Source organism: Dendropsophus ebraccatus, chromosome 15 (genome assembly GCF_027789765.1).
Source record: "Dendropsophus ebraccatus isolate aDenEbr1 chromosome 15, aDenEbr1.pat, whole genome shotgun sequence".
Classification (NCBI taxonomy): Eukaryota; Metazoa; Chordata; class Amphibia; order Anura; family Hylidae; genus Dendropsophus; species Dendropsophus ebraccatus.
In genome coordinates this window covers 64,729,696-64,745,157 of record NC_091468.1, presented here as the reverse complement: position 1 = coordinate 64,745,157, position 15,462 = coordinate 64,729,696, and the positions used below count along the sequence as shown (strand labels likewise).

The following is a 15,462-nucleotide window of genomic DNA, read 5'->3' as shown; positions in this document are numbered from 1 at the left end:
TTCATGAAAGGGTTTTATTAACCCAGTAAATACATAAACTGGCCTACAATCCCCCCCAGCACTCCTGCCCCCAGTTACCCAGCCTAAGCTGTTGCAGAACATCTCATTTCACTGCAGACTATTGCACATATCAATTAAGTTGCAGCTCTTGCTTCTCTCGCTCCTTGTCTGCTTAGATGTCAGCAGCACTTAGGCACCTCTCACATTAAGGAGCCCAACTAACTGTTTGAAATTGTTCATAAAAGGGTTTCCTTAAAGAGTCACTGTCATATTTTTTTTTTTGCAGAAATCAATAGTCCAGGCGATTTAAAAAAAAAACTTTGTAATTGGGTTTATTAGTCAAATCTGCCATTATCTGCATTCAAAAAGACTTTCCCCAGGTCCCCCCCTCCCTCCTTTTTTCCATTCACTGCAAAATATCAGGAAATTGTGACTTGTTGCATCAGACACAACCCTGTCTCTTCTATAGAGAGGGGAGGGGGGAGGAGGGAGTTAGTCGGCAGCAGAGAGCAGAGAACAAAGGATTACACAACACGGAGGTGGGTGACAGTGGTCTGAGAGGTCAGTGCTGGCTTCAGAGGAGATAGCCTGGTGATGTAGCTGTAGATTAACTCTTTGTTGGCCTGTTCTGGTGCCTCATCTCCCTCCACCTCTCCCCTCTCCATAAGCAAGCCATGAAGACAGGGGGAAGAGCTTCAAACAGTTTTTTCATGATAAAAATGCATTTTCTGCTAATAAAACCAATTACAAAGTTACTTAAAATCGCCTGGACTATTGAGTTCTGAAAAAAAAAAAAAAAATTAAACGACAGTGACACTTTAACCCTATAAATAAATAAACTGGCCTACATCCCCCTCAGCACTCCTGCCAGTTCCCCACCCATCTCATTTTACTGCAGCCTAGTGCACATATAAGTTCAGTTGCAGCACCTGCTTCTTGCACTCCTTGTCTGCTTAGATGTTAGCAGCACTCAGACACCTCTCACATTAAGGAACCCAACTGACTGCTTGAAACTGCTTCCTAAACACTGTAACTACACTCAGGGGGATGGCAGGCAAGATCTAGCCACTCCTCCTGTGACGTCAGAGAATGATGCGTTGTCACAATAAAGAGGGAGGAGCCAGGATCAATGCAAATTTTGTAGTCCTTCTATTTTCCATTTCCTGTCAGGGGTGCGGCATGAAAAGCCACTGAACCCAGGACTATAAGTGATAATACTACATTAGAAAGTTACATGTCTTGGGGTGATAGTTTAATTTAAGTACAATTTTCTGATACCAGAGTACCCCTTTAATGTTGAATAAGCGGTCCCTGACAATCCTCTAACGTCTATGGCCAGCTTTACACTAGTGAATCACCCTGTATCCAGCGATGCCTGTAAGACAGTACAGCTCCTCCATGTCCTGGAATCATTCTTCCTCTTTCAGGCAACAGATAGACTGTAGTAAATGGACTGTCATAGTACAGATTAGCACCAAAGGCTGCATATACAATACATAATATATCACAAACTACACAAACCATTTGTTTTACCCGACAAACTCTGTTCGTATACATATCTTGAGTACGATTAACCATTATGATCGTGACCATTCAGGGACTTGGACAAAGTCAGGATCAAAAAATCGAATTAATGTGTAGAAAAAGCGTAGTAAAAAATGGCTAAAGAATCATATAGAATGTAAAAAAAAAACAAATTACAGCAATAAAAAGAAAACAAAAAGGAATGATGCAACTACACAGTGTGATCCTGAGGCGGGAATACGTGGCCAGAACATATATTCCCGAGATCCAATACGTCTGAATGGGATTCAACAGATTTTGTCTGATTTTATGTAAAATAGAAGAATGAAACGGTAACGTTTTTGTGTCGGTTTGGAGAATTTGCTACATAGTTTATAACTATTGGCGGATCTGACGGTTGTGTACCCCATTCATTGCTTCCCTGATGAGTTTACTGTTATGTCATGGTAACATCCAGTTATAAAAGAGTCGCCTATGAAATGGTGCATCAGTGTTTAAAGGTTAGTTACTGCCTTGGTCTGCCGTAAGATCGTTGGCACCTCCAGGCCTGTATGAAGAGTCACCTGTGGAGACAGAATCATAGTAGAGTTAGATTGCCTTTTATACAGGGTGTGATCACACTGCATGTACTCCATCCAGCATTGGTAATAGAGATGAGTGAACCTGGAGCATGCTGGAGTCCATCCGAACACGAACTTTCGGCATTTGATTAGCGGGGGCTGCTGAAGTTGGATAAAGCCCTAAGGCTATGTGGAAAACATGGATATAGTCATTGGCTGTATCCATGTTTTCCAGACAACCTTAGAGGTTTATCCAAGTTCAGCAGCCACTGCTAATCAAATGCCGAACGTTCGGGTTCGGATTGACTCTAACCCGAACTCGGTTCGCTCATCTCTAATCGGTAACTGTCAGCATCCCACCAACAACAGGATGACCATGACTGCTGCAGGTTCCATTCATGTCAATGACCCAAACACCCAAGTCACCTAGAGCCTCCGTTCTGACTGTCTACGTCAGGGGTAGGGAACGTCAGCTCTCCAAGCTGTTGCAAAACTACAACTCTCATCATGCTTGAACAGCCAAGCACCTTCCTCCATTAGAATTCAAGGAGCTACGTCACAGAGGAAAGGGGATATCACCACACTGGGGGGGGGGGGGGGGGGGGGGGGGGGAGGGGGGCACCGAACCCACCCCCATTGTATAGAGCCGGACTGGGGCACGGCAAAAAACACGCCATCAAAAGCGGGGACCAGGTGGCATTCTAAAAAAAAGACTATACCACAAGGATCCCCACCCCAATTTGCTAATGTAGAAAAAAACAACAATGCATCTGACGGTACATTTTGCTTTGAACGGCCATTCCCATCTCAAATTGTTATCCATATCTTAGTGAGATGACAATATAAAGACAATGGGGGAGATTAATTAAACATGGTGTAAAGTGAAACTGGCTCAGTTGCCCCTAGCAACCAATCAGATTCCACCTTTCATTCCTCACAGACTCTTTGGAAAATGAAAGGTGGAATCTGATTGGTTGCTAGGGGCAACTGAGCCAGTCTCACTTTACACCATGTTTGATAAATCGCCCCCAATCAGGGCATAAAGTGTGGACTTACTTGCACATTTCGATTGAGACTTATTGCTGGCATGAACACACCATCAATGTTCTCAAATGCTACAGGTCCCTGCTGCTTTCCATTGATACGGAATATGAGTATATGCTTGTTAAGGTCCAGGAGTATGCCGACTACAGTGCCTTTACTAACACCTCCTTCTGTTCTGTATAAGAAGAGAAGATGCATATGAAGACACCTCATAAACATACAGTGATAGTTATAATAGTATCAGGATACAATATTTTCAACAAACCATACTCAGCATACAAAGCTATAAGCAGTCAGCCCTGTTTAAGTAAAATTTATCTATTTCCTTTTATCACTTCAAGACTGGGCGAATTTTGGCCTTAAAGGGGATGTCCAGCGAAAAGCTTTTTCTTACAAATCAACTGGTTTTGGAAAGGTGTACAGATTTGTAATTTACTTCTATTTAAAAATCTCCAGTCTGCTAGTACTCATCAGCTCCTGTATGTCCTGCAGGAAGTGGTGTATTCTTACCAGTCTGACACAGTGCTCTCTGCTGCCACCTCTGTCCATGTCAGGAACTGTCCAGAACAGGTGAGGTTTTCTATTGGGATTTGCTGCTGCTCTGGACAGTTCCTGACATGGACAGAGGTGGCAGCAGGGAGCAGTGTGTCAGATTGGAAAGAATTTTGGGGTTTATTTTGCCTTAAAAAGACATTGTGGGAGCATAGGCTGATCGAATATCACGACCTGGGTAATGGACTGCCCGCTCAGCCAGTCAGTGACTGGGACGGCAGCTGAGATGACATTTGAACTTGAGGGAAAATGCCCTCCAGGCAGGGTTTTGGAGCTTGTGACATGGCGCTTCAGGGAGAGGTAAGTAGTGGTTGTTTATTATGTTCCCACCTGCCATTGCCGGCTGTTAATTTCTTCAAATTGGTGGACTTCTCCTTTAAAGGGGTTATCCAGCACTACAAAACCATGGCCACTTTTGCCCCACTCTTGTCTCCAGGTCAGGTGTGGTTTGCAATTAAGCTCCATTTACTTCAATGGAACAGGGTTTCAAACCCCACCCAATCTGGAGACAAGAGCGGGGGAAAAGGGGCCATGTTTTTGTAGCCCTGGATAACCCCTTCCAGGGCTACAAAAACATGGCCACTTTCTTCCAGAGACAGCACCGCTCTTGCCTTTAGGTCAGGTGCGGTTTGCAATTAAGTTCCATTCACTTTAATGGAACTAATTTGCAAAACCTGCACCCAAACTGGAGACAAGAGCGGTGCTGTCTCTGGAAGAAAGTGGCCATGTTTTTGTAGCCCTGGATAACCCCAGCGCTTCTTTATGAACATCCTGATATCTGCCTGCTATATGGCTCCTTAGCTAGCACTTACCTGTTGGTATGAGAGTTGCAGTGCATGAACCAGCTCCGGTTATTGTCCACATACATGGCCCAGGCCTTATCGTCTTTCCCCAGCATCATATCCTTCACAACATTAATTCTGGCGACACCAAAAGCCGGATCGGGGTGGTTGTCGTATCTGTCAACCTGAACTTCCCAGTAGTGAACTCCTTTTGAGAATGCAGCTGTGCCCAAAACCACTCTATCATCATAGCTGCTGCAGGACGCCGTCATGTTGTCGTTGGATAAGACGATGTCCCTATGAGCTGTGTTTGAATCAAATGTGAAAAAGGCCACTGAAAGAGAACAGAGTAAAGTAATGGTCAGAGAAGCTAAACAGAATGATGGATCACTTACACTGTATCCTCCTGAATAACATGGACAATAAGTAGACCTCTTCATTATGTATGTGTGCTCAGTAGTCCTGGATATTCATGAGCACACACTCTACTTACTGGTCACTGATTGGCAGTTGTGTATCAATGTTGGCTTTAGGCAGACAGCTGTCAATCAGCAGCTGGAGGGAAGGGAAGTGGTGAGGCACAAAGCCCAGTTTCCTGCATATTAGAAGAACTGCTAAACAGAATGATGTAAGTAATACACCGATCTGTTCAGCATTTCTGTTACTAGTTTATGCTGCCCTCATTTAAGGTAGAGTATACACACTCCCTTTAAAGACTAAGGCTATGTTCTCACAATGTAAAAATAAGGACAAATTACAGCTGTTTTTTTTTTAAAAAGAACGGCCATAAGTAATGATCATGATCATTAATGGTGGCCGTTGATTCTAGATATTCATTCTTCACTGTATTTTGGGGCTTGGGGACTAGGTCTGGGTTTACTCTATGTTTTTGCAACCTGTTTTTAATCCTTTTTTGCAAAAAACGGATGGAAAAACAGATGCAATTGCATACATCCGCTTTGATCTGTTTTTCCATTGACTTCCATTATACAAAAAAAGGATCAAAACGGATCAATTTTTTTTTTAACGTACAAAAAACAGTCGACCTATTTTTGTCTACATAAAAAAAAAACGGACCTGTTTTGATCCTTTTTTTCTATAATGGAAGTCAATGGAAAAAACGGATCAAAACGGATGCACTCAATTGAAAAACGTAGTATGAACCCAGCCTGTAGTGTAATATCAGGGCATCCTGACCACAGGTCTAATCACTTACATACAACATACATTATCATAGAACCTGTAATGAATTCCTACGATGCATCAGGCTGCGGCCACAATACAGATACATACATGTCCCAGTATTATGCTTGTGAAAAACAGGCCCTTAAATGTCACACCCCTACCCCAACACACACACACACACACACATATATCACTAGAACAAATAAGAGGGTAGCTCTGCTACATAACACACACTCAGCACTACTACATACATGCACACGGATCTGCTGCATACACACACACTCAGCACTGCATACAGGTCTGCTACATATACACACAGCTCTGCTGCATAACATACACTCAGAACTGCTACATACATATACACACACACACACAACTGCATAGAGGTCTGCTACATATACAAACACAGCTCTGCTACATAACACACACACACTCAGAACTGCTACATACATACACACACACACACACACACACACACAGCACTGCATAGAGGTCTGCTACATATACAAACACAGCTCTGCTACATAACACACACACACACTCAGAACTGCTACATACATACACACACACAACTGCATACAGGTCTGCTACATATATACACACACACACACACACTCAGAACTGCTACATACATACACACACAAAACTGCATAGAGGTCTGCTACATACATACATACACACACACAACTGCATAGAGGTCTGCTACATAACACACACACACACACACACACACTCAGAACTGCTACATACATACACACACAAAACTGCATAGAGGTCTGCTACATATACACACACAGCTCTGCTACATAACACACACACTCAGAACTGCTACATACATGCGCACACACACAGCACTGCATAGAGGTCTGCTACATATACAAACACAGCTCTGCTACATAACACACACACACACACACAGAACTGCTACATACACACACACACAACTGCATAGAGGTCTGCTACATATACAAACACAGCTCTGCTACATAACACACACACTCAGAACTGCTACATACACACACACACACAACTGCATAGAGGTCTGCTACATAACACACACACACACACACACACACACTCAGAACTGCTACATACATACACACGCAAAACTGCATAGAGGTCTGCTACATATACACACACACACACACACACACACACACACAGCACTGCATAGAGGTCTGCTACATATACACACACACACACACACACAGCACTGCATAGAGGTCTGCTACATATACACACACAGCTCTGCTATATAACACACACAAACACACATACTCAGAACTGCTACATACATGCGCACACACACAAAGCACTGAATACAGCTCTGCTACATAACACACCCACACACTCAGCACTGCTACATACATGCACACACTCAGCACTGCATACAGGTCTGCTATATATACACACACAGCTCTGCTACATAAAACGCACGCACACAAAGCTGTGCTACAGTACACAAAGCACTACTACATACATATACAGTACACAAAGCACTGCTACATACATATACAGTACACAAAGCACTGCTACATACAAACAAGCAAACATATTAAGGCTATGTTCACACTGCGTGCGAATCCGTCCGCAGTTCTTACGGCGCCGTACATGTGCGGCTGAAACTACGGCCGTGGGAAAAATCGACATGCGGCCAGATGCGTACGAACCGCGAACATACGCCCGCAGTACAGTTATGCTTCCCTAGCTTGTTTCGAAGCGATCTGAGGCAGGTCATTTACTTGAAAATCTTCGCCCAATAAAACTCACAGAACCTTTTGGATCGAAAAATAAAGTTCAATTTGGCTGAAATAAGTTCTCCGTACGGGACCGCATGGAAATCCACGGCCGTGAGTTGGAACATTTCCGTCCTCAAGCAATGGTCTTGTTTATTTTTCACGGCGGCGTATACGATCCGGCCGTAAGCTCATATGTAGTGTGCATTGTGCGGCCGTATATCGTATACTTTCAAGCGAACGCATCAACCTCAAAACTACGTGCGTATATTCGCGGTTCGCAATACGAGCATAAAGATACGTAGTGTGAACATAGCCTAATTATGATACATACAGGTCCCTACCATACTGCAGTCCTGCTGTGCCCTCTCCTTCCCCAGCATGTGACTCATCCTATAGCCATGACATAATTGAACATCCTGGAGCTTTACAGGACATTCAATGACGTCCATTGCATCCAACGTCCTTTGAGTCGCTGCACAGTTCTATCAGAATGAGCTCCCATGGTCCCTCAGGGGTGGCAAAAGGCAGATTGAGTTTTATTATTAAACCTATACACAGTGTCTGGATTGCTGTATACGGACAACTATGTGAAAGGGGTTTGCTGATGATTGAATCTACTTTCACCTGTCAAATACCTTTCTGTGACCTTTCTTGCTTTCCTTCTGCTTCCGGTGCAAACTTTCTTTTCTATTGCTTTCATTAGCCTAACTTCCTCTTCCTGTTTTACACTCTATCTGGGAATTCAGCCAGCTCTAAGAAGCTAGAGTTGGCTGAATTTCTGGCTATAGTGTACAGCAGAAACAGAAAGTCTGTTATAGGATGAACATTAGATGGGAAGTTAGACTAATGAAGACAACAGAGCAGAGAGGTTGCATCCGAAACAGAAGGGAAGTATACAAGATGACAGAAAGGTAAATAATTTTATTTACTAAAATTTATTAAAGGGGTAGATCAGCAAAAAAAAAAAAAAAAAATTATTCCAAATTGCCAAAGATTTGTAATCGTAAGCCTTCCAGTACTTATCAGCTGCTATATGTCCTGCAGAAAGGGGAGTATTTTTCCCAGTCTGGACAGCAGGAGAGGTTTTCTATAGGGATTTGCTGCTGCTCTGGACTGTTCCTGACATGGACAGAGGTGGCAGCAGAGAGCACTGTGTCAAACTGAAAAGAATACACCACTTTCTGCAGGGCATACAGCAGCTGATAAGTACTATAAGACTGGAGATTTTTTTTAATAGAAGTAAATTACAAATCTATTCAACTTTTTGAAACCCTTCAAATAGTTGATATTAGGTGTAATCATCAGGAAACCGCTTTAAGTTTCAAACATGTAGGTGTATTTTGTCCAGATACACACTGAGGGTAGCTTCACACGTACCGACTTGCAGCGTTAATAACGCTGCGAGTCGGCTAGGTCCTGGCAGATCACTTTTACTACATACACACAGCGCTTTGAACAACCGCTGCGTGTATGTAATTCTGCCGGCTGCTTAACCCCTTCTGCTCCCGCTCCGCTCCGTATACATTACCTCTCCTCGCTGCACAGGTCCCGGCATACTGCTCTCCCGCCCGGCCAATCAGTGACTGCGGCAGGGCAGCCGGGCGGCAGCTGAAGCGGTTAAGCGGCCGGCAGAATTACATACACGCAGCGGTCGTTAAGACCGCTGTGTGTATGTAGTGAAAGTGATCTGCCAGGACCTAGCCGACTCGCAGTGTTATTAACGCTGCGAGTTGGTACGTGTGAAGCTACCCTTAAAGGGAACCAATCACGCCGAAAATCCATCTTAAGATAAGGAAACGTGCTGGCACATCACGCAGCACGTTTCCTAAACATCCCCCTGTAACCTCCGTGCCCCCCTCCATCAGTCAGTAATCTTACTTTGAAGACGTCCCGCGCTGTATGTAAATTTCTGGCAAGTAGTCACGGTGGGCGGAATCAGTCACAGGTCCTGGGCGTCTGTAATGGCTGTAATCACACCCAGAGGGGCGTGCTTGAAGTCTGCCTTCCATCCACGTGACCCGGCGGCTTGCGTTTCACGTCGGCGGCGCGCTGACGTCATCCGCATGCAGCGCCTTCGTCTTCCGGAGTCCGCGCATGCGCAGTACGTCGGCGTCGTCTCCCGCCGTACTGCGCATGCGCGGACTACAGAAGACGTCTGCGCTGCGTGCGGATGATGTCAGCGCGCCAACGACGTGAAAAGCAAGCCGCTGGGTCACGTGGATGGAAGGCAGACCTCAAGCACGCCCCTCTGGGTGTGATTACAGCCATTACAGACGCCCAGGACCTGTGACTAATTCCGCCCACCGTGACTACTTGCCAGAAATTTACATACAGCGCGGGACTTCTTCAAAGTAAGATTACTGACTAATGGAGGGGGGCACAGAGGTTACAGGGGGATGTTTAGGAAACGTGCTGGGTGATGTGCCAGCACGTTTCCTTATCTTAAGATGGATTTTCGGGGTGATTGGTTCCCTTTAAGAATAGGATACATTAATATGACTACAAAACAGCAGTAAAGGTATAAATCTGGAAAGAATCTGCCCACCATCAGATGTCTGGAGCACCACAGTTTTGCTGTAAGGTCCAAGGCCAGTTGAATTGAACGCTTTGACTCTTGCATTGTATGTGCTGTTGAAGTGAAGACCATCAATTGTGCATAAAGTTTCTTTTCCAACATAAACTTCCTGATGGCAGAAAAACAGATTTGTTAGGACAGATAGTGTATAAACCTGATATCAAGTGAGTGCAATGTTAAAAATGGAAGTGGGTCACCTTATGGTTTACTTCATCAAAGTCACATGACATATTATATGGAAACTGGGGAGGTCGGGAGAGATAAAAGCTATCGGAAATATATAGTCACCTAACGGCTACGAGAAGACGTGTTTTTTTGGGCAGTTTTAGAATGGCCGTAAAATAACAGACATCGTTTTGCAATAACAGCCGTTGTTGTGAAATAACTGCGTTTTTTTTTAAATAACAGCCTTTTTTTTTAAGTGTCACTGTTGTTTAAAAATTTTTTTTTGCAGAAATCAATAGTAGAGGTGATTTTAAGAAACTTTGTAATTGAGTTAATTAGCTGAAAAATGCATTTTTATCATGAAAAAGTAGTATGAAGCTCTCCCCCCTGTCTTTATGGTTTTCTATGGAGAGGGGAGGGGTGGAGAGAGATGAGGCATCAAAACAGGACGACAAAGAGTTAATTTACAGCTACATCACTGGGCTATCTCCTCTGAAGTAACTGACCTCACTGGCCTCTGAATACCGGCTTTCACACAGCTCCCACTGTGTAATCCTTTGTTCTCTGCTGGTGACTAATCTCCCCCCTCCCCTCTCCATATGTTACACAGGGTATGACTGATGTAAAAGAGTCGTGATTTCCTGATAATGAGCCGTAAATGAGAGAGAGGGGGTGGGGGCTGGGAAAAGTCTTTTTGAATGCAGTTAATGGCATATTTGCCTAATAAACCCACATACAAAGTTTCTTAAAATCCCCTTGACTATTGATTTCTGCAGAAACAAACAAACAAAAAAAAACGACAGTGACACTTTAAAATAACAGCCGTTATTTGGATGGGCAGTGTCCATCCTAAAAAACAGCTGTTAAATGGCTGAAAAAAGGCGTTGTGTGGTTGAAGCCTAATGCCATGTTCACACACAAGAAAATAATAGAAAATACAGCTGTAACTTTGACAATATACAGCCATATTTTGAATATGATAATGCGCTCTATTGAAGTCAGTGCACACACTGTATAAAATAAGTGAAGTCGTTGATTAGGAACGTCCAATTAACGGACATGCTCATTATTTATTACCTGCTTTTGCAAAATACAACCTTTTTTTTCATTTGTTCACACAATATTTAATTTCCATTTAAAATGACGTCTGTATTTAGCTTTTATCTAGCCTAGCCTTAGGCACCACCCCAAAGCTTGGGGTGTTGGTTGCATCTAAGGGCCCTATTCCACGATTATCGTTCGCAATATCATTAACAGTAAACGATCTCAAACAACCGCTATTGTGAACAACCTGAAATCGTTCACCCAATCATACGGAACAATGATCGTTGTTCCAGTCGTCGTCATCGCTATTGTGTTCATCGCTACTGCGAACAACCAGACGACGTCTTATTCCATGTGAACGATTTGCGAACGAGCAACGATAAAAATAGGTCCAGGTCTTATTAAGCGATCAACGATTTAATTCGTTTAATTGTAAACTGCTCTTCAACCGAACAATTATCGAACGATTTAACGATTATCCGAACGATAATCGTCTCGTGGAATAGGACCCTAACATGAGTCCTATAATAGGTGATGGGTCTATAAAGGGAGATGTTGGGATAAGAAAACGAAACTTGCTGTAAAATGTGCTAGAAAGTGCCAGAGATTTGTAATTTACTTCTATTAAAAAAATTCCAAGTCTTCCAGTACTTATCAGCTGCTGTATGCTTTGCAGGAGGTAGTGTACTCTTTCCAGTCTGACACAGTGCTCTCTGCTGCCACCTCTGTCCATGTCAGGAACTGTCCAGAGTAGTAATGGTTTTTTATGGGGATTTGCTACTGCTCTGGACAGTTCCTGACATGGACAGAGGTGGCAGCAGAGAGCACTGTGTCAGACTGGAAATAATACACCACTACCTGCAGGGCATACAGCAGCTGATAAGTACTGGAAGACTAGAGATTTTTAATAGTAGTAAATTACAAATCTCTGGCACCAGTTCTGACATATTTGTCCCGGACAGGGTCCGCATTCACTATATTCATAGGATAATGTTCGTATTCTTAGTTCCCAGAATCTTCCTGCTGTATTAATAATAAGAGTGAGTATTTCTGGCACTTGTGATACTGAAGGGACTGACCCAATTAGCTGAACTACATTCCATATTACTAATCCCATCATTATTTCAAGGCTTTGTGACAGGGAAAGCTTAGCCGAAAACAATTTGGAACCAGACTTTTCCGAGTGTCGAGTTGGAGAACAAATCCCGTCGTCACTTGTTGTGATCTGGATTAGTGATTGTTCCTTGGCTGCGGCTTCAGACGGAAACCTTCTTTGTGACTTACAGACGCTCATTCACAGGGAAAGCCACATTATAATCCTAATTGGATTTGAACTGTTCTAGGAATAAAGTTTACTGATGGAGATGTCAGCGCAGTGACAGCTACATTGTATCGGTTCGCTGACGAAAGGGGCGGAGTCTACCACGTAATTTGAATGTAATGAGTCCTATGCTTTTCTAGGCAGCAGCTCACATATGTTTAGGACGTTGAAAAGCGCCGGTCTCTGGATAATGACACCGACAGATTGATATGTGCTTATAGAATAAAGAGACCAATAGAAATAAGTATATATAGAGGCAAGAGGAATCCATCAGAGTATATATACCAAAACTGTTGGCGTTCCAAATCACAACTCGATAGTAAGACCGAGCTTCGCTTTGCAGGATCTTTGGAGCAGGGTTGAAATAGAAGCCGTACTCCAATAATAAGCCCTAGTTATAGTCAGCTGACCAGATCCCTGACACTGGGTGGCTGAGCATCAGCCAATCAGGGCCAGACTTGTTATGTTCCGCCCCCACCTGCTGAACACAAGCTGCAGGGGAGGCAGGAGGGATATGAAGATGCACAGTAGGGGACATTGAATATAAGGGGGGATGGAGGGTACGTGGGCCAACTACAGGGGGCAGGTATACAGTATGGGGACTACCTGCAGAGGGGGAGGTATACAGTGTGGGGGACAACTATAGAGGGGGATGTATAAAGTATGGGGGAGCAACTATAGAGGGGGATGTATACAGTATGGGGGAACAACTATAGAGGGGGATGTATACAGTATGGGGGAACAACTGTAGAGGGGGATGTATACAGTATGGGGTAACAACTATAGAGGGGGATGTATACAGTATTTGGACAACCTGCAGAGGGGGAGGGAGGTATTTAGTATGAGGACTACCTGCAGAGGGGAATGTATACAGTATGGGGGAACAACTATAGAGGGGGATGTATACAGTATGGGGGAACAACTATAGAGGGGGATGTATACAGTATGGGGGAACAACTATAGAGGGGGATGTATAAAGTATGGGGTAACAACTATAGAGGGGGATGTATACAGTATTTGGACAACCTGCAGAGGGGGAGGGAGGTATACAGTATGGGGACTACCTGCAAAGGGAGTAGGGAGGTATACTGTATGGGGAAGAAACTACAGAGAGGGAAAAGAGGTATACAGTATGGGGGGAACATCTACCGAGGGGGAGGAGGTATACAGTATGGAGGCCTTACCGCAGAGGGGTATGTATACAGTATGGGGGAATAACTACAAAGGGGGAAACAGGAATACAGTATGGGGACCAACTGCAGAGGGGGAGGTATACAGTATGAAGAACAATTATACAGGGCAGGGGAGGCATGCGTACAGCATGGGGGGGCCTTACTGTAGAAGGAAGAGGGATGTATACAGTATGGGGAAGAAATTACAGAGGGGGGAGAGGGACGTATACAGTATAGGGGTACCTTACAGCATGGGGGGTGAATACATAAGGGGGAAGATCTAGGGGTATACAGTATGGGGACTACCTGCAAAGGGGGTAGGTATACAGTATGGGGGTCTAACTAAAGGTGAACTTACAGTATAGGAGCCTAACAACAGTGGGACACACAGTATGGTGGCTAACTACCTTATAAACTGGGGCTACAGTGTAGGAGTAAGGAGTATACTATGTTTTTCTGAAAATAAGACCTACCCCAAAAATAAGCCCTACCCCCCCCCCCCCTTTTTTGTTTTTTTTTAAGAAAAATAATATAAGACCCTATCTTATTTTAGGAGAAACACTGTAGGTTTCTCTCTTTAGATGTTTAATAAGAAACTGGAAGCCCAAACAATTCATAGACACCATGAACATGCTCTCGGAATATTTACATGTATATTTAGATGAGTGAAGCCGAACACATTGGATAAACTTCCTGAACTGCTGACTGGACATCTTAGTTCTTCATGATATGAAATAAAGGCGACCATACCCATCCAGGATCCAGCCAGCTATAGTATCTTGTGTGTATAGGGGTAGCCTTACTTTCTACTGATGGGGAAGGAGGGGGGGGGGGGGAGCGTTAGGTCTTTTGATTTCAACACTGCCTGATGCTTTTCTTCTTAGGAGAAATAGACGACTATCATCAGAGGTGGATGGTATCTGCTTATTCCCCTCTTCCCTTTCAGAACACTTACCCACTTGGCCAGGCTGTTGGGAGGAATCTGATCTAATGTATACAGGCAGCTTTAGTCCCCCTTACTGCAGCAACAACACTTAAAGTGTACCTGTCGTTTAATTTTTTTTTTTGTACAGGCAATTTTAAGAAACTTTGTAATTGGGTTTATTAGTCAAAAAATGCATTTTTGTCATGAAAAAGCAATTTGAAGCTCTCCCCCCTGTCTTCATGGTTCTCTTATGGAGAGGGGAGGGGTGGAGGGAGATGAGACACCAAAACAGGACAACAAAGAGTTAATTTACAGCTACATCACCAGGCTATCTCCTCTGAAGTCAGCACTGACCTCTCTGACCTCTGAATACCGGCTTTCATACAGCTCCCACTGTGTAATCCCTTGTTCTCTTCTCTCGGCTGGCGACTAATCTCCCTCCTCCCCCCTCCCCTCTCTATAGGTAATGATAATGAGCAGTGGATGAGAGAGGGGGGGGGCTGGGGAAAGTCTAATAAACCCAATTACGAAGTTTCTTAAAATCGCCTGGACTATTGATTTCTGCACACACACACACACACAAAACCCCGCAGTGACACTTTAACAGGAAGGTGAAATCATCATTAGGTTGCCTCCGTATTACAAAGGGGGTTATCTATTTGTGCACCTCTTTATAGGAAACTTTCTACGACTATAGTGTTTCATTATTTTTGCGCAATGTTCTTCGACTCTGAACGCTTGGCATTTGATTTCACATGGCTGGGGAAGTTGGATGCCACCCTAGGGCTGCAAGGAAAACATGGATAGAGCCTATGGCCTATGGGTGTACCCATGTTTTCCAGGACTCCCTAGGGCAGGGGTAGGGAACCTTGTC

General features: G+C 43.9%; 1 protein-coding gene across 11 annotated transcripts in view; it reads right to left on the bottom strand.

The window, feature by feature from the left end:
• Window positions 1-772: 772 nt before the first annotated feature.
• The window catches only part of TRIM67 (tripartite motif containing 67), a 54,210-nt gene continuing 39,520 nt past the window's right edge, over window positions 773-15,462 (bottom strand). For 3 of the 11 annotated variants that reach the window (XM_069955624.1, XM_069955621.1, XM_069955623.1), the window contains exons 7-10: window positions 9,932-10,070; window positions 4,493-4,796; window positions 3,141-3,303; window positions 773-2,087 (exon numbers count right to left, since the gene is read on the bottom strand). In XM_069955624.1, the coding sequence (XP_069811725.1) occupies window positions 2,019-2,087; window positions 3,141-3,303; window positions 4,493-4,796; window positions 9,932-10,070 (675 nt within the window). In that variant the 3' untranslated portion in view covers window positions 773-2,018. Of the gene's footprint in view, window positions 2,088-3,140; window positions 3,304-4,492; window positions 4,866-9,931; window positions 10,071-15,462 lie in introns of all 11 variants that reach the window. The other 8 variants (XM_069955625.1, XM_069955626.1, XM_069955627.1 and 5 more) reach the window with 5 other exon arrangements.